The 24,474-nt window shown below is 42.6% G+C and overlaps 1 protein-coding gene across 4 annotated transcripts in view; it reads left to right on the top strand.

The window, feature by feature from the left end:
* Positions 1-14: 14 nt before the first annotated feature.
* SMARCD2 (SWI/SNF related BAF chromatin remodeling complex subunit D2) overlaps positions 15-24,474 on the top strand; it is a gene marked incomplete at its 5' end in the record, with an annotated part of 32,705 nt that continues 8,245 nt past the window's right edge. For 2 of the 4 annotated variants that reach the window (XM_083583129.1, XM_083583130.1), the window contains 5 exons: positions 15-185; positions 17,378-17,565; positions 23,242-23,284; positions 23,876-23,998; positions 24,233-24,352. In XM_083583129.1, coding sequence (XP_083439255.1) covers positions 15-185; positions 17,378-17,565; positions 23,242-23,284; positions 23,876-23,998; positions 24,233-24,352 — 645 coding nt within the window. Of the gene's footprint in view, positions 186-1,563; positions 1,597-10,538; positions 12,069-16,043; positions 17,566-23,241; positions 23,285-23,875; positions 23,999-24,232; positions 24,353-24,474 lie in introns of those variants that run through there. The other 2 variants (XM_083583131.1, XM_083583132.1) reach the window with 2 other exon arrangements.

Below are 24,474 nucleotides of genomic sequence, written 5' to 3' on the forward strand. Positions count from 1 at the left end.
CACCTCGGCTCCCCATGGCCGGCCGCGGGGGGTTTCCTCTCACGCCGCCGCAGCCCGGGGGCCCCCCTCCGGTTGCTTCGGCGGCGCTGTCCGCCCTTCCTCCGCCAGCTCCGGGGCTTTTGCGGGGACCCAGCCCGGCTGGGGCCACCCCGTACCGGGCCATGGGGCACGCGCCTCCGTTCCAGGTAAAGCGGGGGCGGCGGGGCACGTGCTCGCGCGTGTGTTGTGTTGTTGTTGCGGGTCGCTCTCGAAAGTGCCGCGGAAGGAGCGCGAGGTGGAGGAGCAAGCACGTGGGGACGTCGGGGTTTTGAAACACGTGAAGGGATCGTGGCAGTTTGTGCGTGAGAGAGAGGGGGATGGAGGGAGCAATGCAGGTGGGGGATACACGTGGTATAGCTAACTCCCTGGAAGGGAGACGTTGCCGTTCCAGGAGTCGGATATGGGGGTTCAAGGGGGGCGGCTTGCGGGGAGGAGAAAAGGAACGTGTGAATGGCTGGGTATGACTGAGATCGGTGAGGGCAGCAGGTAAGAAGAGTTTTTATCTAAAAGGCCTCCTGGCAGAAGCGAGTTTAGGAGCTGTGCGTGCGGCTACATGGAGAGGGTCTGGACTGTATTTGGCAGAGACGTCCCAGTGTTGGGATGGTTGCTGAGTCCGAGAAGTTGGAGCAATATCAGATAGCGTCTGCTGAGACGGAAAGGCATTTGGGGGTTGTGGGAGAGAATCAACTGTGAAACTTCCGGCTGGAATCTGAATTTGTACTTTTTCTTTTTCTTTCCTTTCTTCTTCTTCTCCTTTTAAACCCAACATGTTTTGGTCAGGTTTAAGTTGCCTTGTTTAATGTACTGTACTTTTAATGTGTGGTGTGCTTTTTAATATATATAAAATATATATATTCTAGCCAGTTAGTTTATGATGGCTTAAGTTGTTCATTTTAAAGTGTTACGTACCCTCAAACTCTCATAAAGGTAAAGGTAAAGGGACCCCTGACCATTAGGTCCAGTCGTGGCCGACTCTGGGGTTGCGGCGCTCATCTCGCTTTATTGGCCGAGGGAGCCGGTGTACAGCTTCCGGGTCATGTGGCCAGCATGACTGAGCCGCTTCTGGCGAACCAGAGCAGCGCACGGAAACACCGTTTACCTTCCCGCCAGAGCAGTACCTATTTATCTACTTGCACTTTGACGTGCTTTCGAACTGCTAGGATGGCAGGACAAACTCTCATAGTGGTGCTTAAAATCTAAACATAAATTGGAGGGGGGGCGGGTCATCGAAGGAAACTGAGGTTTTAGGTTGACACTCAAAAGTAGGTGTCTCTGAATGGAGGTGGGGAAATTTTGCCATGCAAACTGAGGGCTTCTCAGTGAAATCCTGTGTATGACTCCGGGTGGGATTTAGATTTCCTGCCTGTGAAAGTCTTGTAATGGTTTTGTGCAGCTGGAGGCTTGGATTGTGTGGAGATGTAGAAGTGTACAATCAAAATGCTAGTTTTTGTTCTCTAAGTACCAGGTGTCACAACTAGCTATGAAGGCAGAGCTTGTATCTGTTGATTGAGTTTATCAGAACTTGATGTAAAGAGCCACATGGGCTTTCTTAAGCAGGTAAGGAGAAGAGCTTATTTATTGCATTTATATCACACCCGTTTCTCCAAAAAGTAGATGGTCCACACACCCCTCCATAATCTCCATAACAACCCTGTGAGGTAGGTTAAGCAAGAGGCAATGACTGGCCCAAGGTCACCCAGTGAGCTTCATGACTGAGTGGGATCTGAACCCTGGTCTCTCAGGTCCTAGTCTGACGCTCTTAACTACTACACCACACTGGCTTCCTAGAGTACTTTTGCTATAGGGCAGCTATATAAATTAAGTAGGTAAATAAATATAATGTCACTTAGAGAAAGATCTGAAATATTTTCCTTGAAGCTTGAATTTGTACTTTTTGGCTTGTGGCTCGGTCTGGAGCAGAATTCCCAGCCGCATTCTGCTTTCCCCACCACCCAACCTTTGATAATAAAAGTCTTTGTATATTAGAAGAGTTGTATTCTCAGCAGTTCTTGAAGTAAGGAGATAGTATTACAATCTTAGGTGGCAGACTGGGGAGCAGGGGAAGGGAACAAGGACACGCATCAATAATGACAAAGGGGGAGGGACTTCTGGAGGTTAAAAATATTTTGTTGGTTTAGAGAAGCACACTATGGGTACATCTTCAAGACTGACAGATGTAGATCAGTTCTCCCTTAATGCAGCTTAAAGCACTCTCCTGTGCTTCCAAATGGGATGAAAAGAGTGCCAAGAGGGATTTTGTCCCATGCTTTAAAAGCATGCTGCAAGCATAAAAGTAGGGATTTTAGTACATCAAGCCTGTACAATTTCTAAACAACTAATCTAAATGCAGCCCACCAGCCATGCATAGCGGCCCTCCAGAGATTTGCCAAAGTACCTTGTCCTACTCTGTGCTTTCAACTGCAAGAACTGGCGTGGTGTAGTGAATACCTGCCTGGCTACAGTACGTGGGGGGGGGGGTGCTGCATTCAGCTTGGTGGGCCATCAGTTGTGTAGGCCTGTAATATGTGTTAGTTGTTGTTAATACAGAATCAGGAAATGATTAATTTGCCCAAAATACAAAAGTATGGTCCGGGGTGCTCCTTTTATTTTTGATGCTTTCCTTTTGGAATTGTGTTAGTCGATTCCATTTTTCAAAAGGCCAGAAATGACGCCCAAAATCACCCAAGGGAATCAAAATAGCAGCAAATAAAGTAGGAAAACACCATATGGTTCTCTATACAATGTTTTTGTATTACAAATGTGTTGAATAAAACACTTTTCAAAGGGGGAAATTCCTTTACAAATCTTTTCAGTGCTCATGGCTAAAAGATTTCTTCCTATTTGAGATAAGTCAGTAGGACCTGTTCATAAACCACCTAAAAAGGTAAAGACTTGTCATTCAGACAGTCACAGTTTTTGAGGTTGTTTTGATCTGTGCTGTCTTAGGGGGGAAAATTTGGCTACGATACTAAAAGGAAAATACTGTCTTGTCTTCTATATCAGCACTGTGTGTGTGTTTCACACACAACCACATAAGTGCTTCACAGAGCAATCCTATGCATGTTTAGACAGAATTAAGTCTTACTGATTTTGTCGGGACTTGCTACCTAGAAGGTATGCACAGGATTGCAGCCTTAGTTTGACAGAGTCAGTGTGGGCCACAGGGTCAGTTGGGCTTGGATTAAAAGACCTTGATTTCGGTATTTGCTTCTTCCATTAATTCATTTTGCGGTCTTGGGCAACACACACACACACACTGAGCCTTAGCTCCTCTTCTGCAAAATATAAATTGTAGGAGTGAGCACAATACAGTTGGTACAGAATTTAGCAAACTAAGGATGCAATATAAATTTGTAGTAGGCCAACTATTATTTGCTTCATTTTGTTTGAATTATTTTCCTATACTGTAATTACTAGTGGTATTAATAGCAAAGGATCTTGTGTCACTTTAAAGACCAACACATTTGTTGTGGTGTAAGGCTAAAAGCTTTCACGTACCACAGTCTATTTCATAAGATGCATGAAATGCAGTCCTAAAGTGGCAAGCATATCTACCCATGATTGGCATGGGAGTGAAGTCGATGGAATAAAATGCAAAAAGAGCAGTGACAGTTACCTAAAAGCAAAATAATTGTAGTGACCAATTAACTAGGCACTGTTTGTGATAACACAGTCATCCTGACATTTGTTAGCTAATTAGCATATACAGTGTGTTCCTTTTTTAAAAAACCACAATCTTGAGTCAAGCCCCAGGTGGCAGGATTGAATTGCCTGATAACTCAGAATTCAGCAGTTTCACACTGAACGTTCAAGGATAGCCACCTTAAGGTCAATTAAAGAGTATTCTGATAGGTTAAAATGTTCTCTAACTGGTTTGTGGATATTGCCATTTCTGATGTTGGATTTGTGTCCCCTTATTTTGTTGAATAGATATTGAACTGTTGGTCCTGTGTAGAATGCAAAAGAGCATTTGTCCAGACACTTGCAACATGCAGATTTGCATTGAGACTGCAATAATACTCACCCACTGAAATAATAATTTAAAAAAAGATTAATGAAGTTGGACTGGTACCCAGGAATAAGACAACCTAAGGCAGCTACTTACCAGCAACACCAGGCCACAGACACAATCACAGGGTCCAGACTCTGCAGCAAACATGCCAATTGTGTCTTCATACCTTCCTAGGAAACACTGTTATAGGGCCTAATAATAATCCATAACATAATGGGTTCATTCATTAGTTCAGCTTCTGATGTGATATATGGCACCAGCTTTTTCAAGTAATGCTCCTCTGAAAGTTTATTGCAGTCAATGCATTTTGGAGTGGAACGTCCTTCTTCAGGAGCAAACTTAGACTGTTAAAAGCAACTTACACAAATATTGCCGCCTATCTGGCACCAAAGGAACGATTTCCTTATGGTGCCAGATAGGCACCAATATCTTTGTGTAAGCTGCTTCTGAATGTCCAAGCTTGCTCCTCAAGAAGGAAGTTCCACTCCAAAATGTGTTGACTTAAGGCAGCTTACAGATAAAAACAAGAACCGCTAAAACCATAGAAGAAGCAATGATTAAAAAACAATTAAACATGGATAGAATCTAAAACTATATACATATATAAAATATATTAAAACCGTAATCTATTAAAACCAAAAGTAATAGTAATAGTGCCTAAAAGTCTGCTAGGCACTTCTGCAAAGATAAACAGGTATTTGTTCGAAGCAACTGTCATACAAAAGAAATAAGGAATGGCAGAAATATGCACACAGTATCCCAGTTCATGCATAATGGTAAGCCATTGTCAGAAATAAGCCATGAGTTACTGTGGACAAGCAGTGCAGGTGCTTGCTGCTCTGTTGTTCCCACTTTGCTCTGCCCTGTCTGGCTCCAGGAGAAACAAACCACAGTCCTTGACCTAGTGTTATGTGTGAACTGACACTCATGGTTGTTTTTTTCCAAACAACCCACAAGTGGAAGCCAAAGTTTGCTCATGGCTCACCACCACCCATGGTTTGTTACTCCTGAACAAACCATAAGTGCCCAGTTCACCTAATGCCAGATGAAGCCTCGTGGTTTGGTTCTGTCAGAGGCAGAATGGGATTGGTTGAGCTATCATGCTCAATCTTTGTTTCAGAAACTTTTGTTCTTAATAACTTTGTTTTGGAAAAATCCTTGGTACATGAGGATGTTTGTGCGCTTTTAACATTCCTATAATGTGGGGACTAACGGACAACAAAAGTGGATCATCTGAGCCCTTATGGTTGAAAAGATAATTATATTCCAAGGCTGGAAAGATGAATACCCACCACCCATTACTCAGTGGTGTGAAGATCTTAATGCCCTTTCTGCCTTTGAGCATACTGTATATTGTGCCCATTTATATATCATATAAATTGTCTATATTAATATACTGCATTTAGGAATAGTGGATTGTTATTGTGGCATTGTGTGTTTTCTTTCTGTTATTACTTTTTTAAAAAGAAAGAAAGAAAAAAGAGCAGCAACTGCCAGCAGACTACTCCTTACGGTAAGCCATGGATTATTTATTTCTGACCATGGGATAGTGTTGTGTGCTTTTGAGGCCAGTTATATGCTCCAAACTCTACAAGCTGCTTTCAGTTATTGTTGTTTTTACTTAAAAGAGAGAAACACTTTAAACCATGAAGCAATTTAAATTATGTAACATATTGTTTTAATTTTAAAATAATACAATGTAGATGAAAAAGTATAAAGTGTTTTGATGGAGGAAGAATGACATGGAACGAAAAAGATAGAGTTCTGGGGACTTATGAGTAGCGTTGGATGACTGAATGAGTTCAAACTAAAGCATTATGGAAGTAAAATATAAGGAGTTGCTGAACTTGTGCAGAGCTTGTATAGCAAGATTATTACCTCCAGCCACATCATACCTGGAGCACACCCACTGAAATCAATGGACTTATGCAATTTCCATACCATTGATGTAAATGGTTCTGTGCTGAGTATTGACTTGGTTGGATATTGCTAATTAGGAACAGCCTTCAAAATAGGTAATCAGGGAAACAAGACCTGCATTTTCAAAAAGATAGCTCAAAACATTTATGTATGAGTGTTGAGTGGGCCATTTGAGTCTCCAGATGTCCTCTTGTTGACAGGACTGGAGAAATGTCCATAATGACATGTCTTCACTCCTTGTCTCAACCCTCAAAATAATAATAATTATTATTTTATTTTATATATATATATATATATATATATATATATATATATATATATATATATATGCACGCGTGCAATGTGGATATATTAGACACCTAGGAATGACATTCCTTCTCTGGAGTTGTCTGCCTCCTTAAAATAAACCATTTTGTGTTGGGGTTCTATTCCTCCCCACTCCCACCGCCTATAAGCCCATTCTGCCCCACTCTTCCAGGTCCTAAAGGACCCATGCGTCAGCAGTTGCGCATCAATTGGACACATGCAAAATGGTCACCACCTTTACAGGCAAGTAAGAATAGCTCATCACACCCCACAAACCCTTAAAATCACATTGTCTTTAAGCCCATATTCGTAAAAATTGCAGTGCCAGTTCCTTTTTTATATTATTTATTTCATTCAGAAATAACTTTCTGACTACCAGAGATCATGGGTCCTCCCCCAAGATCATCTGAATCAACACTGGTTGCTGTTAGCTTAACTCCAAGCAAAATCCTAGATATGTCCCAATAACTTTCTTTTGAGAGTATTGAATGAATTTAAGATTTGGGTTTAACTTTTCCTCAAAAAAGCATTTTTCTGTATTATGACACTGCAGTTAGCATTCGGCTTAGATGGCGCTTTTTGTAGTACGCTGTGTGGTCTCCTGATTTTATGCTTGTATCCCATCATAATGTGAATTATTGTGCATGGGATACTGGGGTAAGGGACTGGACTTAATGGCCTGCTGATCCCTTCCAGCCCTATTCTTTTGTAACTGGAACTGGCTTCTCAGCAGTCTCTTCATGCTATGAAAGTATTAGCAAAGACCAGTAGACAAGCATCCCTAGTGGTTAGAATTTGAGGACATTGGCTTAGTTGTTGCATCAATTTCAGACAATGGGAGGTACACACTTTGTGAATATTGGGTGCATCCCATGTGAGGAGTGCTAGCTTTGCTTTTCAAATGAAGACAGTTTCAAAAGTCTGGTGTGGATTTTTAGCAGCGAGAGAAACTGTGCCTTCAAGTCCCTGCACTTCCTTTGGAGGTGGTAATGCTTCTGTAACAAGGAAGCCAGAAGCAGAAGCAGCCAAGTACAGCAGTTTCAGCAAGTATCAGCCTGACAAACCTGCTATGTTGTGCTTTGCAAGCCTCTGACTAGAGGGATGGAGCAAGAAATAAATGTACTACGTGGGATAGGGAAGATGAATTAGTACATGCATTAGGGAACATTTCTGAAGGCATGGGTGCTTCTTGAAGCCTTTAACAGAGAGTACTTGCATATTTTCATTATGAGGGCCAGACATATTTTTTAAGTCCCAGCTGAAATTCACAAGATGCAGTTCTGTAAGCAGAATATTGGAAATGCATTTCCTTGGATGAGTTTTAAATATGACTCAAATGTTTGATACCATACACAAGTGTCTAGTGGGCTAACCTTTTAATGTCAAGTATTTTATTACTCGCTTTTCTCTTCTTTCCTTGGTCTTCCTGCTGTGACTTTGAATTGCATTAAACCTGTGAAAACCGTTAATGGCAACTGAATGCTGACTCACCCGTGTTGCTACTTAAGTAAATGCACAGGGCGGCAATTAGATTAGATGGCTATTATCAGATGGCAAGCAGAATCTCTGGCTGTGGTTTTGTGTTGGAGAAGGACTGAGACTTACCTGCCATGGGACTGGCATGTTATTGCTGTGTAGCTGCACCTTCTAAGGAAACTTCAGCATAAACCACTTTGTGTGAAGTTCATGTTCAGTGTCTTTCACACTTTCTAACAACTTGCAGATGAAAAGAAGAGCTGTCTTGTGTACTAGTAAACTCCCTGTTCTTCCATCAATGATTACAAGTTCCAGAGACTAGAGGGAGAAGGGGGCTGAAACCGTAAGGACACTCTAGAATTTTTTCACAGGCTTCTTCAACATCATTCCCAAAGACAAATGAAGACAGCACTGTATGAGAGACGGGTACGGAAAATAGAGATTGTCCTCAGTAATCAGGGGCAGTAGTTTTCTTTCTGTGCCTTTTAAATCCTATCTCTTCCCACTTTTCCTCTGTTCAGTGTTTTCAATACTGTAGTTCCTCAGTAGCTGTTCTGTCATATCAGATGCTGTGCTTGAGATGGTATTTGTGTGTGTGTGTGTAGTTTTACACAGAGAGGAGTGGACGAGTGACTTACGGTCACCTGCAGCCCTATGATTCTGTGGCCAGGAAGGACCACATTCTAAGCCAAGGAAATGGTCCTAAGCATTTGCTGTAATCAGAAACTTGTATAAGAAAGTAGCAGCTCTTTTAAAACTGCAGATGGTTGTCTTAATTCCTTGGGGGAGATGTGGTGGCAATTGAGACCTGCTCCTGTCTGAACTGAGTGTTCCTCTTGGGGGTAAGAAAAAACAGGCTGCAGCTGAACACGTAGCTAAGACCGTTGTTTCCCAGTGGATGTTTGTGGTTTTGAACAATAACAAGCAGACAAATATATAAATTGCCTATGTACGTATAATAGCCACATCTAAGCTACCTAGGCAGCTGTGCAGAATAATTTCAAGTCCATAAAATTATAGGAGACCATCAGATTCATCTTCCACAGAACAAGGCAGAATCATCCACACACACCTTGCTACGTGTCAACTCTCACATTCCATATTACAAGGAGAAAACAAATACATTGTAAATGGTTCAAGCAAGTGAGTCACACATTGCTAGGAAAGGTACATATGCGCTGGCACATCCTTTCTCTTACTGTTTCTAGGATTTCTTTTGACCTGGGGAGGTTCCCCCTCCCCCAAATGGTAGCAATTGGAGCCATTTCACACACTGCACAGTTTGCCACATTATCCATTCATTCAGCTTACCTATTCAATGCAGATGTTTGCAAACACATGTTTATCACACTGACATTGTACATGTTTAGATGCACACTTAAAATTTATTGCACGTGCCCCTAAAATTGAAATATGTGGAGAGGCTTTTTCCTGCCCGTGACAGAAAACCCATCTGCAAAGTCTTCCCAAGGAAATTCTTTTTGTGGAGGTATGGGATCTCAGCAGGATTTCACAGAGCGTGACCCTTGTGTAGCAAATAGGAGAGTTTGCTTTTTAAAAGCATGTGGATGATACAAAAGGCATCTATCATAAATGACCACTTCAAAGGGTCCAGTTGCCTTTAACTATATGAATGTGGGCAGTGATGTAGCTGATAAAAGAGGGGGTGAAGAGAGAATGTTGCGTATAAAATGGCACAGCCAAGCAACAACGGAGTAATGAATATTGCTCCATTTGTTTGAAGAATGCTGGGGATTAACTGCATGCCGTCCTTTTCTTCAGCCAAAGTCAACACTGGCCCAGAATATGTAGTAATTGATTAGAGAAAGGAGGGAAGAAATAATTGTGTTGAGGGAGGAGCCTCTTGTTAAGAGGGGCAGTCTGGGAAATTGGGAGGATGCTGGTTATTTATGAATCTGCTTGCTAGAATTGAACCTCAAAGCTCCTTGGAGGGGTAACAGATTCTTGGTTGTTCGTAGCATATTAACATGCTTTATAAATCTTTGGTAGAAACTGGAGTTTATTTAACAGCAAAATAACAGTCCAGAGACTCATAGACCTGTATACATGCTGCAATTTCTATTTGGGAAATCTGCAAGGAAAGTAATTCCACAATCTCTCTGGGCAACTTATTCCGTCACTGACTTGGTGCTCCTGTAGTTTGGAAGTTTATCTCCAGTTGCAACCTATATCTGCCTTTTGGTTCTTTACAGCCATTGCCACTTGTAGCATCTTCCATGGATGGCAGTAATCGGCATTTATGTAGCATGTTTCACATACCGGTACATTATCGTCGTAATTTTTATGACAACCTTGTTAAGTAGGCTAATGTTATTAGCATCGCTTTTCGTAGAGTCTACAATACCCCTGTTGTAGATAGAAAGGAGGAAGGGAGCCGAAGCTGAGACCGTGTGGCTTAATCTGACCCACAGAACAAATTCATGGCCGAGGTGGGATTTAGTTAACTGTGACTCCCTTCTGCTTGACAACGTTTCAGATGCTTGAAAACAGTCAACATATCTCCTTTCATCTTTGTTTCCATAAGTGAGCATACCCATTTCCTCCAGCAGCCTTTCTATGCATGACTTGTCTCCTGCCTGTTCTCGTGCTCATAATGTTCCCTTTGAATGTTTTTCTCCAGTATTCGCTGCTGTGGGCAATCCTTTCACTGTTGGACTTGTATGGTGCTGCCCAACCCCCTTTGCCTGAGTTCTGTTTGGGAGTGGCAGTGGACTAGAGGCTCTGCCTGGGCCTGCTGGGGAGGGATGAAATGTTGCCCTGCTGGCTTGGTGGCTTTGGCAGCTGCGTTAGCTCCTTGGCAGCAGACGCTTGTTTCAGATCCCACAGGGCAAGGGAGTGCAATCCCTTCTGAAGCAGGCTCAAGAGGGCAGGTGTGTATGTGTGCGCATACACAATCAAATGCCCCTCAAAGGACTTAATAAACAAGCCCTCTGCATAGGTAACCTGAGCTAAGTGCAGCTGTGAATCATGGCAGATCCAGCATGTGCTTTTCCAATCAAATTAGCAGTTGCCCCCAGATGTCGGGTTGCTGAATTCAGTCCTAGACAAGCCTTTAATAATTACAAGGGCCGGAGAAATGTGAGCAGTGTAGCTTCTCTTGATAATGAGCCCAACAGTTGGCAGAGTTTCTCCTTTTTATGCAGTTCTGCACAGAACTATTAAGTGTGGAAGAGCCAAGTTTTGTCTGGTGATCCTGGGCCTAGTCCTTAGAGAAATGGCTCCATGGGGTACTGGTGGGAAAGAGTGGCTCAGAGACTCTGTCATTAAAGTTGTGGGTGACAACAGGCAAACTTACCTAAATGTAATTATAAGTGCTAGCATTTTTGCTTCTGCTACTTAAATCACCTGGCAGTCCTAGATTGCTGCCTTGCAGAACATCTCCAGGAGAAGAAAAGACTAAGGTGTAAACCCAAACAAATCTGGAGTGGAGTCCCAGAGGCGGTTGGATGGTATCTTGTCATCTGGGCAGCCCAGGACCTCCATACACACTGCCTAGGCCAGGCATAGGCAAACTCGGTCCTCCAGATGCTTTGAGACTACAATTCCCATAATCCCAGACCACTGGTCCTGTTAGCTAGGGATGATGGGAGTTGTAGTTCCAAAACATGTGGAGGGCCGAGTTTGCCTATGCCTGGCCTAGGCTGTCCCAGGGAGGTTGCTTCAGTACTGCCAACGCAGCAAAAACAACACGGGAGGCAGCAATTATGAGTTACCAGTCCCTGCATCCGTAGCAGGCACTGTGATTCTCCAGCAGTTTGACTTCACCCTGAAGTGCACTCCATTGTCTCTTGAAACAGATGGATGCCAACAAAGTCTTAGACAGGGTACAGCATGCTGACAGTGACCTAATTTGCATATAATGCTAGACTAAACCATAGCATAGTGTTATGTGTGAACCCTACCTGGAAGCTATGGTTTGTTTACCACCAGCATACCTTGGTCTGAAGCTATTGCTTATTGTCTTATGGGACTTTGGTTTGTTTTAATGAAGACTTAGGGTCATGTGCCTCGGTAGAGCAGAAAGTAAAAAAGCTGATCCTCACTAGGTGCAAGAAACAATGGGTGATGATCAAGGCTGGCCAAAATCTGTGGTGGTGAATTACAATGTTTTGCCAAATGACCCAAGTTTGTTACAAACACCTGATGTGATTCTGCTGTTTGACTTGTGTAACATACAAAAGATCCTGGTGGTATTGTTATCCTCTGTTAGTATGGTTGGCAGTTTCTATTGTGCAAATGTTTCAGGTGAGTTCAAAAAGCTTTGGAATAAGTCTCTGCAATAGTAACTTATAAAGTGCTATAGAATGTCAATGATGTTTCTAGTGTTCTCATATAAATGTCTACCAGGGAGAAAGCCTGCTTGGTCTTTATGAATTACTTCATTTAAAACTTTTTTAAGTCTATTTGCCAAAATGTCTGCAAATATTTTGTAATCCACATTTAGGAGTGAGATAGGACGGTAGTTTTTAAGCTGAGTCTTTTCAGATTCTGACTTAGGTATCAATGTGATGAAGGCTTCTTTCCACGTTTCTGGTGCCCTCTTCCCATCCATGATCTGGTTGCATACCTCCAACAAAGGTTGTATCAAATAATCCTTCAGAACCTTATAATATTTGGAGGTAAGCCCATCCGGGCCTGGAGATTTGCCTAGTTGCATGTTCTGAATGGCACCTTCAATTTCCTGTGAGGTTATTGTAGAGTTCAAGATTGATCTTTTATCTTGAGTTATTTTTGATAGTCCATTTATCTTTAAAAATTGATCTATCTCTGATTCTTTCTGGGGCCCCTGTGCATACAGTTCTTTGAAGTATCTGTGGAAACACTTCCTAATTTCTTCTGGTTTCTGTACTATCCTTCCATCAATCTCTAGATTTGTTATCGTATTTAGCTTTTGTCTTTTTTTCAGCTGCCAAGCTAGCAGCTTTCCACATTTATTTGCTGATTCAAAGGATCTTTGCTTCATCTGTTTTATTTTCCATTCAATCTCCTGATTGATCAATTTTGAGTATTCTGCTTGGTGGAATTTAATTTCTCTCAGCACCTCCTTGGACTTTGGTTTGGTTCTCAGTTTTTTCTCTCCTTGGTGTATTTTCTCCAGTATTTTGTCCTTCTTTCCTTTCCAGAGTTTTTTCTTAATTATATTCTGTTGTATCAGAAACCCTCTCATAACAGCTTTGCTTGCATCCCAAATCGTTCTTTTTTCAACTGTAGTATTCAGATTTATCTCAAAATAATCCTTTAATGTTTTTTGGGCCTTTTTCACAATCTCTTGATCTCTTAGTAGTGTGTCATTCATTCTCCATCTGAAGGAACCGGGTTGAGTTAATCTAAGTTCTATTTTCAAGGCGTTGTGGTCGGAGCATGTTTTTGGGCAGATTTCCACCTTTTTAGTCTTAGGTGCCAGCCCCCTGGAAGTCCAGATTTGGTCGATCCTTGACCAGGACAGGTGGGCCTCAGAGAAAAAAGTTCCTTCTTTACCTAGGGGGTTCTTTGTCCTCCATATGTCGATCAAATCCAGATTGTCAGTCAATTCGAAAAAAGTTTTAGGCAGTCTGCCGTCTGATGTTAAGTTCTGGTTGTAAGACTTATCCATATGTGTAGACACCACTCCATTCATATCTCCCATCATTATGATGTTAGCATAATCCAGATAGTCCAGCAGCGTCTCATGCAGCTTCTTGAAAAATTCTAATTTCCCGTCATTTGGGGCATAAATTCCTAATATCAATATTTTTTCTCCTTGGGTTTGAATTTCAATTGCCAAAATTCTTCCTTGTTCATCCTTAAATAAAAATTTAGGTGTCAGGCTCTCCTTGGCATAAATCACCACTCCTCTTTTCTTTACTTTGTCAGACGAAATAAATTCTTGGCCTAGTCTTTTATTAACCAAAACCTTCCTGTGGAGCCTGGTCACATGGGTTTCTTGTAAGCAAATAATGTCCAATTGTTCTTTCTTCAATATGTGAAATAACCTCCTTCTTTTCTCCGGGGAATTTCCGCCATTTATATTCCAACTGAGTAGCCGCAGAGACATCCTGAACTATTCTGCCACACCTAGAGCGGTGTGTCTTCTTTCTCCTCTGGTTCCGAAGGTGCAGGTGTTGCTCCACCTGGGTTGAGTATAGGCCAATTAGCTGCTGCTTCTTTTTGGAGATCTTCTCCGTGGTCGTGCAGGAACTTTTGTAGGTCCTCTGGTGATCTTATTTTAACCTTCTTCTGTTTGTAAGTAAATGATAGCCCTTGTGGGAACTCCCACCTATAAGGAATTGTGTTGAGTCTCAGCAACTTAGCCAATTCTGAATAGGTGGCTCTCAAGTCCAATAACTGTTTAGGAATATCTCGGTAAATTTCCACCCTTTTCTCTTGTATCACAATTGAGTTTTTGAAATGTAGGCCTAGTATTTTGTCTCTCTCTTCCCTTGATCTCAAAGCTATTAAGCAGTCTCTGGACCTGTCTTTTCTTACTAATCTTCCCAACCGAAAAGCCGATACAATTTTGAAATCACTTTCTTCTTTTAAGTCCCAGAACTTTGTAAACTCTGTTGTCAAAAGTCCAATCAGATCTTCTTGTTCAATTTCTGGGACTGCCCTTAGCCTGAGGTTGGTCTCGCGATTTTTCAATTCCACCAACGAGAGATAGGTTTGTTGGTCCCCTATCTGTTTATGGAGAGGCTTGACTTCCGCTTTAACTTCCTCGACTTCTTTTTTAGCTGATGTTGCAATTTGAGCGGCTTCCCCTGCCAGTTTACGATTCTCTTCTGTTGCTCCTTGCAATTTTTCAATTGCTAGGTTATGTTGGGAAACCTGATCTGTCAATTTCTGGATCGAGGATGTTGCTTGATCAATTTTTATTGATTGGTTATCAATTTTTTGATTTATTGCTGACAATTGTTCCAAAACTTGTTTCAGTATTCCCTCAGCTCCTCCTGCTGCCATATCTTCCTCTTCAGATCTTTCAGGCTTTTCGGTTTCTACTTTTTGTGTCGCAAGCACAGCTGGAACTGATAATCTACGTCCCTGATTTAAAGTTGTTTGCAAAAGCTGTGCTTGCTTTTTTGCTTTCTCTTTCTCCTTAGCTTCTTTAGCTTTGGCTGCTCTTGTCTTTCCTGTGCCACTCATCAGTCAATGTTCAAGGTCAAATGTTGTAGTCCCATGGGAAAGGCAAGCCCAAAATTAAAAACAGTCTATTGAGAGAAGATAAACAGAAAAACTTTTCCCAGGCCTCTATATTCCCAATGTCCTCTAGGGGGAGTGCCACCAAAGTTTTAGTAAGAAGAAGATAACTTTTCCGCCATTAAAGTCCCTTTGTTCCAACTTTAAAAACAATTTTAAAGGCAAATTAGTTCCAGCACACTAAGAAAAAAGTCCTGCAGGGCACTTTTAAACATGTAACAAAGTTCCAGCAAGGTGCCTGCAATTGTATCCACTTCAGCTAAGTAAGCTCAAAATTACACTCTCCAGTTACAAAAGTATCTGGAAGTTTGCAACAGTTCCGCAGTTTAAACAACTTTACCCGGCCACCCGGGAATTTGGGGTTAGAATCTTCCCTTGCCCCTTGGGGGACCGCTCCAGGTCAAATTTATGCTGTATTTATTCTTTAAAAGGAAAATTCAAGTGTGCACGAAAGTCCCAGTTTAAAGCTTTAAAGCTTCCCTGTTCACAGCGCTTTCCGCTCTTTAGACCGTCTGCTTTGATCTTGAAGGCAGTGCCGGAAGACGGACTTCCTCTTTCTCGTCTCCCGTTTTTAGCCAAATTTTCCAAATTAATTTGTAGGATCTTGGGTCCTTACTCACGGGTTTGATGTTTCAGCCCGATGTTTCTTGGAAGAAAGGTCAGCGCTCATCCGTGACAGCCGCGCGGCTTCGCCTCCGCAGAAAGAGCGATGAACCCACAGCACCGCTCCCCCTCCTTCACTCCGGAGCCCCTTACGGGGTTCCTTTTGTGATTTCGGGGTCGCTCCAGGTGCCCGCCGGGTCCCACGGCCACGGACTCACTCTGCCCGTGGTTTATCTTGATGGGTTGCCGCTGCGCCGTCGCGAACAACCCTTTTCTGCGGTGCCCCTCTTCAGAGCTCGAAGAGGTCCGCCATCACGGTTTCGCGCCGCCTCCGGAAGTCTCCGGATTTATTTTTGTTTTGATTTTTATTGGTTTGTTATAAAAAAAAAAAAAAAAAAAATGGTTTCTTGTAAACTCCTCATTTGCTTGCAATGTACAAAATTTGGAAAGAAACGCAATAAAAAATACTATTAAAAAAAAAAAAAATATAAAGTGCTATAGAAAGTTGAAAGTGCTTTGTGCATGTTCCTGGGATTCCTTAAAGTAGCCATTCAGAGTAGGTCAGTATTACACACATACTGCAGGCGGGCTACTGTTGACTTTGTGGTTTGAAATGAGATTTGAACTGGGGTTTTCCTAGTCCACAGCTCAGGCTCTTAGCCAGTGTGCTACACCCACAGTATGTGCATCTCCAGGGGTTCTATGGGAATGTCTAGGCAGTGGAAACCTGTAAAAGAATCTGCAGAGGGACCTCTCTTGTGCAAGAGGAATAATCTCACTTGTTAGGTAGAGGGGAGGGTCTTGCCTGCAGTTTTTGTTTGGCTTTGGTTCAGTGGCAATGTTCTTGGGACACTGGAAAGTGTTAAGGGTGTGAATGTTTGTGGAGGAAAGTTCATCTGAGTGCATTCAAGAATAGTAAAGCATTTTAGACTTTTCTCCCCTCGTGCTACCTGAAACTGGAGCTAGAGGGCTGTAGCCTCTTGCACTCACCTTTCCATACCATCCATACCATCCATCATTAGGCGTAAATTTTGTTTTTATCTGATCAAAACAAGTTAATCTGAGATTCTTAAATGTGGGTTAATGACCCAACTGATTATTCATGTTCTTATATTTATAACTGTACCACCAGCAGCAGAAAGCCACCACAGATGTGCCGGAGCGGGGCGGGCTGAGGTTGTTCTTCCCAATAGAAAACCATTTTTGCTCCATTGTCCGTGTAGGCCACCAATTTAGATTAGAGGTTAAGAGAGTGCCTGCTTCCTCCTTCATGTCATTCTTTTGAGCACATAGCAGCTGGGCTTGTCTGCTAAATTCAGGAGAGGGTTCCTATACCTCCTCCTATATACAGAAGGATGAATGCTGGGAAGTGCATCTTCCCCTGGCATATCATGGTGATGTGAGAAATATGCCTACCTCAAATGTTTGCCATCTGTACAATTTTTAACGGCACAAAGTAAATGTGGCAAAGGTAAGTACAGCTGTTACTTAGCATTCTTGCAGTCTTCCGTCATTTCTTCTCTTCACACTCGTCTGTACTTCAAACTTAAAGCTGATTTAATTGCCATGGATGCTCTAAGAGCTATAGTTTCATAAGAACTCCATGAACTCTCTTAAAGGTGCCTATCTTTCCTCTCTGTCCGTGATCTACATTCCCAAGCGGTTCTTTGGAATACCATTAAAACAGTTTGCGTTTTTAATGTGCCTCTGCCTGTTGCACTTTGCCCTGCTATGGGAAGTAGAGTGACTTCAGCCAAGCTGCTGCCAATGAACTCTGGTGCGTACAGTGCCTAGTTTCCTAGAATGTCTTTTGTTTTCTCTTGCCAGCGCCCTGGGATTCTGCCTGGTGGCCGGATGCCCATGGCAGGATTGCAAGTGGGATCCCCCTCTGGGCCTCTGTATGGATCACCTTCTCCAATGAGACCTGGAATGCCACAGTCCATGATGGATCCATTCCGGAAGCGCCTGCTTGTTCCACAGACCCAACCACCTCCATCACTATCCCAAAGGCGAGGGTAAGTGCATATGTGTCTAAGTGATTTGAGTGAGGGGGGTGAATGTAGAATATAGGGTGAGACTGTATTGGTACGATTTGCAAATAAGATTACTTTCCTAGCCATCCTGTCTCTACAACGTACGTAAAGTACCCAGCTCCCATTCTTCATTAGACAACTTCCAGTGTCTCCACACACACTACTTTACCACACCACTGCTTAATATTTTGGGTTTGCGTTCAAGAAGAGAGATTGTTTTATGTCCCTGACCCCCCCTTAATAACCACTGGTAATCCCCTCTCAGTCCATTTTGGAAGTTGATTATATTCCTGGCCATTGTTGTATGCTTTTGCAGTGAGATCCAGAAAAATCTAAGAAATTCCAGGGTGCAAAAGTGTTTCCTTGTTGATTAAACTTGTTAACTGCAGTACAGAGTTTAGAAAGAGCAAAAATACACTTCTCAGCCAGACAAAACAGAAGGGAGTGTGCAGATATTGGCTATTAGCTGACAGGCTGAGCGAATACCAAAAAAAATGTGCTATGTTGGAGCTTACCAGACCTTTTGGTATCTAGAACAAAGAGGGTTGTTGCAAACCATAAGATGCTGGTGCATATTGAAACACACACAGCAATGTTATCCACTAGCCATGTGTCAAGATCATGGTGCAGTTTTGGCTAGCTGTTATGAGGTATATTCATATAATTGTTGGCACCATTCATTCCAACACCTTATATCTACCAGATGGTGGGTCTTAACTGAGGCATTATCAGCATTTATACCAAGTTCAGCCCCAGTGGTAAAAATATAGTGCTGATATTACTCTTCACTTCTGCATCCTGGTTTGTCCTCTAAGCCTGACTTGGTCTTGACTTCCAATTTTATTCCTCTGGTCTCTAGGCTCTTGATGGCTTGCTCATCTCTAGTTACTGCCTACACTTGCTGACATGCAGCCCAGTTATATGCATATATACTTGGAAGTTAATCCCACTTAGTTCATTGGGACTCTCCCAAATAAGTGTGTGTAGCATTGCAGATTTGGCAGCAGAAGTACAAATGATACACAGGAGGACCAACAAAATCAAATCTGATTATTTGGGCACCAAATTAACAACCTTTAGAGAACTCCACACGTACCCTCCTCTCCTTCCTTGAACACCTTTTTCTTCTTTATCTTTCCACTTCTTGCCTTATAGCTTGCAGTTCTTAGTTAATTTTTTAACAGAAGCAGGCTTGGATGTTTTCAGAGAAAGGTGCGTAAGACCCAAAAGGAAAAGATTTAACCCAAGATGTACAAAAAGAAAATATTTCCTGCAGCTTCTGTATATTATGTTTTGTTCAGAACCACTTGGAGAAAATATAAAGATTGAAATAAGAGGCAATAATATCAGTAAAAGACCTTTAACAGTACAAAAATAAGTAATAATGGCAAGGTTTAAAATGGTCTTGCCCAGATCCTCTAGTCTTCACCAGTGGAACAGTTTTGCTGCTGACAGAAGAGTAGGCAAAAGCTACCACCAGCCAAAACAGCGCATTTGGGGAAGGAGCAGAGCTGGGATGGAAAAGAATTTGTTGGATTGGGAGCTGGCTCTGCTGCCAGTACATGACTGCAAAGAGCCAGATCCAGGCTTCTTTGCTGCACCAGCTTGGGAGCCAATGTAGCCAAGAGGCTACACATTGGGGCAAAACTACCACCTGAAATGGGTTCAGAAAACCATCCTAATCCAGAGAATCTGAGCTGAACCACCATCACTTGTTCCATAACATTGTTCTAAAAGGCATGTCCCAGGCAAGTAGACAATTTCATAGCTCCAAGGAGGGCTTCTTTTAAGAGTGGTTGTAATATAGCCTTGTGAAGAGGACCAGGAACCACACTTTGCACAAAGAGGTGTAAACGGTCAGTCAGATAGGCACAGCTGGCCTCCCTCAGTTAGCTAGAACTAGCAAAAAACATCAAGGTTCCAAAGCACAGATCATTTGTTGGACTGTTGCAAGGATCTTGACTATGAACTCTGCTTACACCCACAGAAATTCATCCAAGCAAGAACAATAAGACGAGACTGAGGGCAGCTTGGCTAGGGGCATTGTCATTAAAGGGGATTACGGATTGGAGTGGATGTGGGAAATTCTGTCTGCTAACTGCTAAGCAAACATATCAATAGCTTACAGAGCAGTCAAGGGTACAGGATAGAAGCCTAGGACTAATTAAACCGCATATTGCTTGGAATGACTCCACTAGACAATACTGAGCCAATGCAATGAAGATGGAGAAGAATGTGTGCTTTGCTGTCTTTGTTGCCACAGAAGGTCCTCATATGGACTGTAATTAGTGCTTTGTCTAACCCAGCCCCAGTCTGTTGTCTTTACCCCTGCTCTACCTTTATCCAGACTCTTAGATTGTCAGCGATACTAAAGAGCAGCATGTTGGGGACAACAGAGTAACTTTGAGCATCTCCACAAAAAGCAATTTTTTGTCGATTTTGGGTAGGACAGACCATTTTGGTGAAGCAGCCAAGGATTTCCCCCTACAATAAAAAAAACCCCAGTTGCTTCTAGAAATAGCAGCGGAGGAGTCCAGCAGTGTCCCACCTTCATTTTGAACAGTTTACCCCAGTAGGAATGATACTGGGACTTAATCCTCTACCTGTTCATGATAGCAGCAACTGAGGTGAACCAAAAGATTTAGGGCAATGTTCTTTGTGTGCAAATTGCTTCTCTCCCTGGATGTCCACTTCCCCCGTCCCCTGGATACTGTATGTGACTACTAGTTCCCAGCACTGAAGGGTGGGACTTCTGAGACATCACAATGTGGTTGGCCTGGGGGCCTTGAATCCACCCAAGTTCTGTTTTCAGTTAGTTAGAACCAAGGTCACTTGCCAGGCCTTTCCAACCCCTTCTAGGCCCCTGATCTATCTTGGAATTGAAGCATGTTTAAAATGGAATGACTCAAAATGAGGGTGAGAAATGCATTAATGACAATCTGAATTCTCTGTGACCTATCTCAGGAACTCTGTAGTATACCCCCTCTCTTCTAAGCCTAGGGAGACTGCTATGTGCACATTTTCTGCCTTTGTCTTTTAAGCTCAATGTTACTGTGAATAACGGCAGCCTGGGCTGCCTGCTTTCTTCAAGATAGCCAGCTATTTCTACATACTTGGAAGACTTCTAGGTATGCAGAAGTATGTAAGCTTTGTCAATGAAAGAACATAAAGTTCCCCCTCCCCTGGCGATCAGCCCAGTGTGGACCAAGTATGCTCGTTGGTTTCAAGGAGTCATATAATTTTAGTTGTCAGTTGGAAAGCCGGGGTGAAGTGAGGGAATTGGCCTTCTTGAACCCTTAACAGCTAACAGTTTTTGGGAGAATGCTTGGTTTGGTACTTCTCTTAGGGGGTGGGGATACTTTAGCAGTTTCTTTGCAGGTTCTACTTGTCTCCACCAATTTCCTGACCTGCACACAGTTTTCAAAAGCAATAACTACTTTCCCAGAAAAAGCTGAAAAACAGTATACGTATTTGGTATTTATAGGCTACATTTCCAGTGTTCAAAGTGCTCCTTACAACTTATTTCAGCAATCCTTATAATAGCCTTGCAAGGTATCCCAGCAAGGCTGTTACAGAAGGGAGAGTAGAAGAAGAGTGACTTGTGTAATATTATCAGCTCCCGGTGGGTCCAGATTCTGTGGCTCTTACAGATGTTTTTTTGTTGATGGAAAATCAGATAGCTAATATTAAGCAGCACCCCATTCTCATTATGATATGGGTTTTTGACTCCCTTCACTACTATATCCTCCACTCCCCTTATATAAGCTACTTCTGCTGAGCTGGACTTTCATCTGTTCTTCTCTCATGCTCCTCACAAGTCCTGCTTGGCCTGATTTTACCAGCTGTTTTTAAAAACAAATGGGATGCAAATGACATTCAGTTTCTTGGCAAGTCCTCCTCGGCCAGCTTAATCCAAGGAAGGAGATGCATAGAGAAACAAGCAGCTGCACACATCTGGCATCCAGGCTTCAGGGGCCATGTTCTGCATGGTAGAAGTGGGGGAGCAAGTCTATTGTCTTGTTGGATTGCCATTTCAGATGCCAGAATTTGATCCCTTTGTTAATTTGAGCTCCGTAGCTGTTCCTTTCCTTCTGTGGTGGGTTAAAGGCGCAGTTCTGTTCTGTGGTGCTGCAGGCAGGGTTTCATTTCCCACTGTATGGGTCTGAAACATGCTCTCCCCTGCCTTTCCTTTCCCCCCTTCTTCACCCTCTTGCAGTAGAGGAGAGGTTAATCATTTCCTTTCGAATAACACAACTCTGACAACAGCCACAAAATAAATTGCACACACCCTGAAGCTATTTGCCCTGGAAGGGAAGTTGCTCTTGGTATCTAGGAGTTCCCCTCCAAGGGAAAAAATTCAACGTTGGGGGCAGTTTTGTTGGAGCTGCAGTGTGGGTGGTGGGTGGGTGGAAGGGTGGGTGGGAGGTTGAAAGCCCAACTGTGCTATGGTTATGATCCAGATCAGGATGCGGGTGGGAGTAGCAGCAGCTATTCTATTTTTTAAAATAAAAATAAATACACACATGGTGAAATGTGAATGCATTTTTAAAAAAATTGTTTGAAATGTGGCAGTGAGTCTTCAAAGAGTATCATTCTCACCACGAAAATAATGAATCAGCTGAAATCTGCATAAAGCCAAAGCATATGACCCTTGAGGTATTTTTGAGGGAAGGGTAGGCCAGGCACCTATTAGGAATATTACAAAAGCCATACTGTTCCCAAAGTTCTAAGTTAGCTGGTTCATAATATGAATTTGAACATCTCAAAATGCTCAGATATATTACGACAAAAAACAAATCAAACATTTTTTCTGACATTCCACTCCATCAAGGAATGTACAATGAGATTCTGCACATGTGAAAAAAGTATGTTTAATGAAATCGAACATTCTTGGACACTAATATTAGCACAGACAGAAGTTTTCAACATACCATGCCCACCCCCCGATTTTTTTTAAAAGGCAAAGCTGTGGGGAATGGTGTATTACAGGTCCACAAAACACAATGTAGGGAGATTGCCAAGTGATGAGAATAGTGAAGCTATACAGTCCCTAGGTTTATCTGACTAGGCAACAGGAAACGCCTCAAATCTGACTGACCTGCTGCTTAAGCAAAGGACCTTTCTTGGCTTGCTAAATCATCCTTCCTGCCTCTGTTTTCCTGATTTTCCCCCTTATTGTGAAGTCAAAAACTATCACCGTTGATAACATAGCTACACATTCTCCTGGGGACAAGCACAGAGATTGGTATCAAGTGTATTCTGATCCCCACTCCCTGCACAAATGTTCATCATCTGAGTTTCAGTGTTAAATGCAAATCAGATGCTTTTGCTACTAGAGCTACATATTTTTATTTTTAATATTGGAGCTGGTACTGGAGCTAGGAAAGAAGAGGCATTGAAAATAATTTCCTTTTATGCCAGTTGTTTTCCCTCCTTTGCAAGCCAACTCTGAACTGAGCTACATGGAGTTTGTTTATCACTATTTTTAAAGCAAGGAAGATGTTTTAGCTGATACAGGTGGAGCTATATTATAGAATTCCCTTTTGAAATTCATTCCAGTTGCGTAGTTTGTGCTTTCCATACATGTGGATCTTAGGCACCAGATTCTAGACCATTTTTGGCCTCTAACAGTTTGCTCTTTTTGCACAATTCTTGCAGGCTCAAAAGGAGGAAGATGGCAGACAAGGTCCTGCCACAGAGGGTAAGTGCTCCTTGCCTGAGAGAGCTCTCGGCCTCAATGAAGGATGCAGGCAGTGGGCACATGTTGTAGAAATGGGTAGAAACAGATTGCAGGGCTCAAGGCCATGCCAGCTTTTTCTAGAATAATTCTTCGGGTGTGCAGTTTTTTGGAGTGAGCTGTTCCTATGTAGTTGTGCAATGGGAGGATAATAAACCCAGTATTTTAGAGGGTGTTGGAAGATTTTGCTGCATATGTCACAGCTGTTCCCACTGGGCTGGCCAATCTTTCAAGAATTCCAGTCAATCAGGCCATTATTACAATTGTTAATCAACTTCAATTTGCAAAGTAATTATCCTCAAAACAATCATAGAAAGTGATTGTGAGATGGAAGGATATTGACCCTTTGCTAAAGGGGAATAAAGCTTTATTGTCCTCTTTTCCCAATGATATGCAGAGCAGGAATAGGTAAGTCTTTGTGCTGGGAGTGATGGGGAACATGATACAATTCTTGAATAGTTGAACTCATTGAAATTCCCCTTCTGTCTAATTACTCAGAGGCAAAGGATGCTTGTCTTGATAGAGATGGCATTCTGATAGACTCTGTCTTCACAGATTCGTGAGCTAGTCCCAGAGTCTCAGGCCTACATGGATTTACTGGCCTTTGAGCGCAAGCTGGACCAGACTATTGCCCGCAAGAGGATGGAAATCCAGGAGGCAATCAAGAAACCTTTGACGGTGAGGAGGGATGGAAGGAGACTGAGTTAGTCAAGTCCTTCAGGGATGGAGAAAGCGAAAGGATCAATTCCTTCGGGGTGTTCCTTGGCAGTCTGAGGCTTCAGTTATAGAAGCAACTTACACTGCCAGCTCAGGTTGCCTTGGGAAGAAGGACCAGACCTGTGGAAAGGAATTGGTGTGTGGTTGAATTGATCCCATTGCTGTCCTTAGTGAATGTTTCTCTCCAAACTTCAGCAAAAGCGGAAGCTTCGCATTTACATCTCCAATACCTTTACGCCTGGCAAGGAAGAATCTGAAGGCAGTGAACGCATAGCTTCGTGGGAACTTCGTGTGGAAGGCAAACTCTTAGACGATGTAAGGCTGAAACATCCCTGCTGATAGGTAGCTTTGTGGAAAGTGGCTGATGTAGGCTTCCCTGGAGATCGGTTCAGGGTAAACACCCTATATCACTCATACATGCACACATGGGCCCACCC

This window comes from Podarcis filfolensis (genome assembly GCF_964270895.1).
Source record: "Podarcis filfolensis genome assembly, chromosome: 13".
Taxonomy (NCBI): Eukaryota; Metazoa; Chordata; class Lepidosauria; order Squamata; family Lacertidae; genus Podarcis; species Podarcis filfolensis.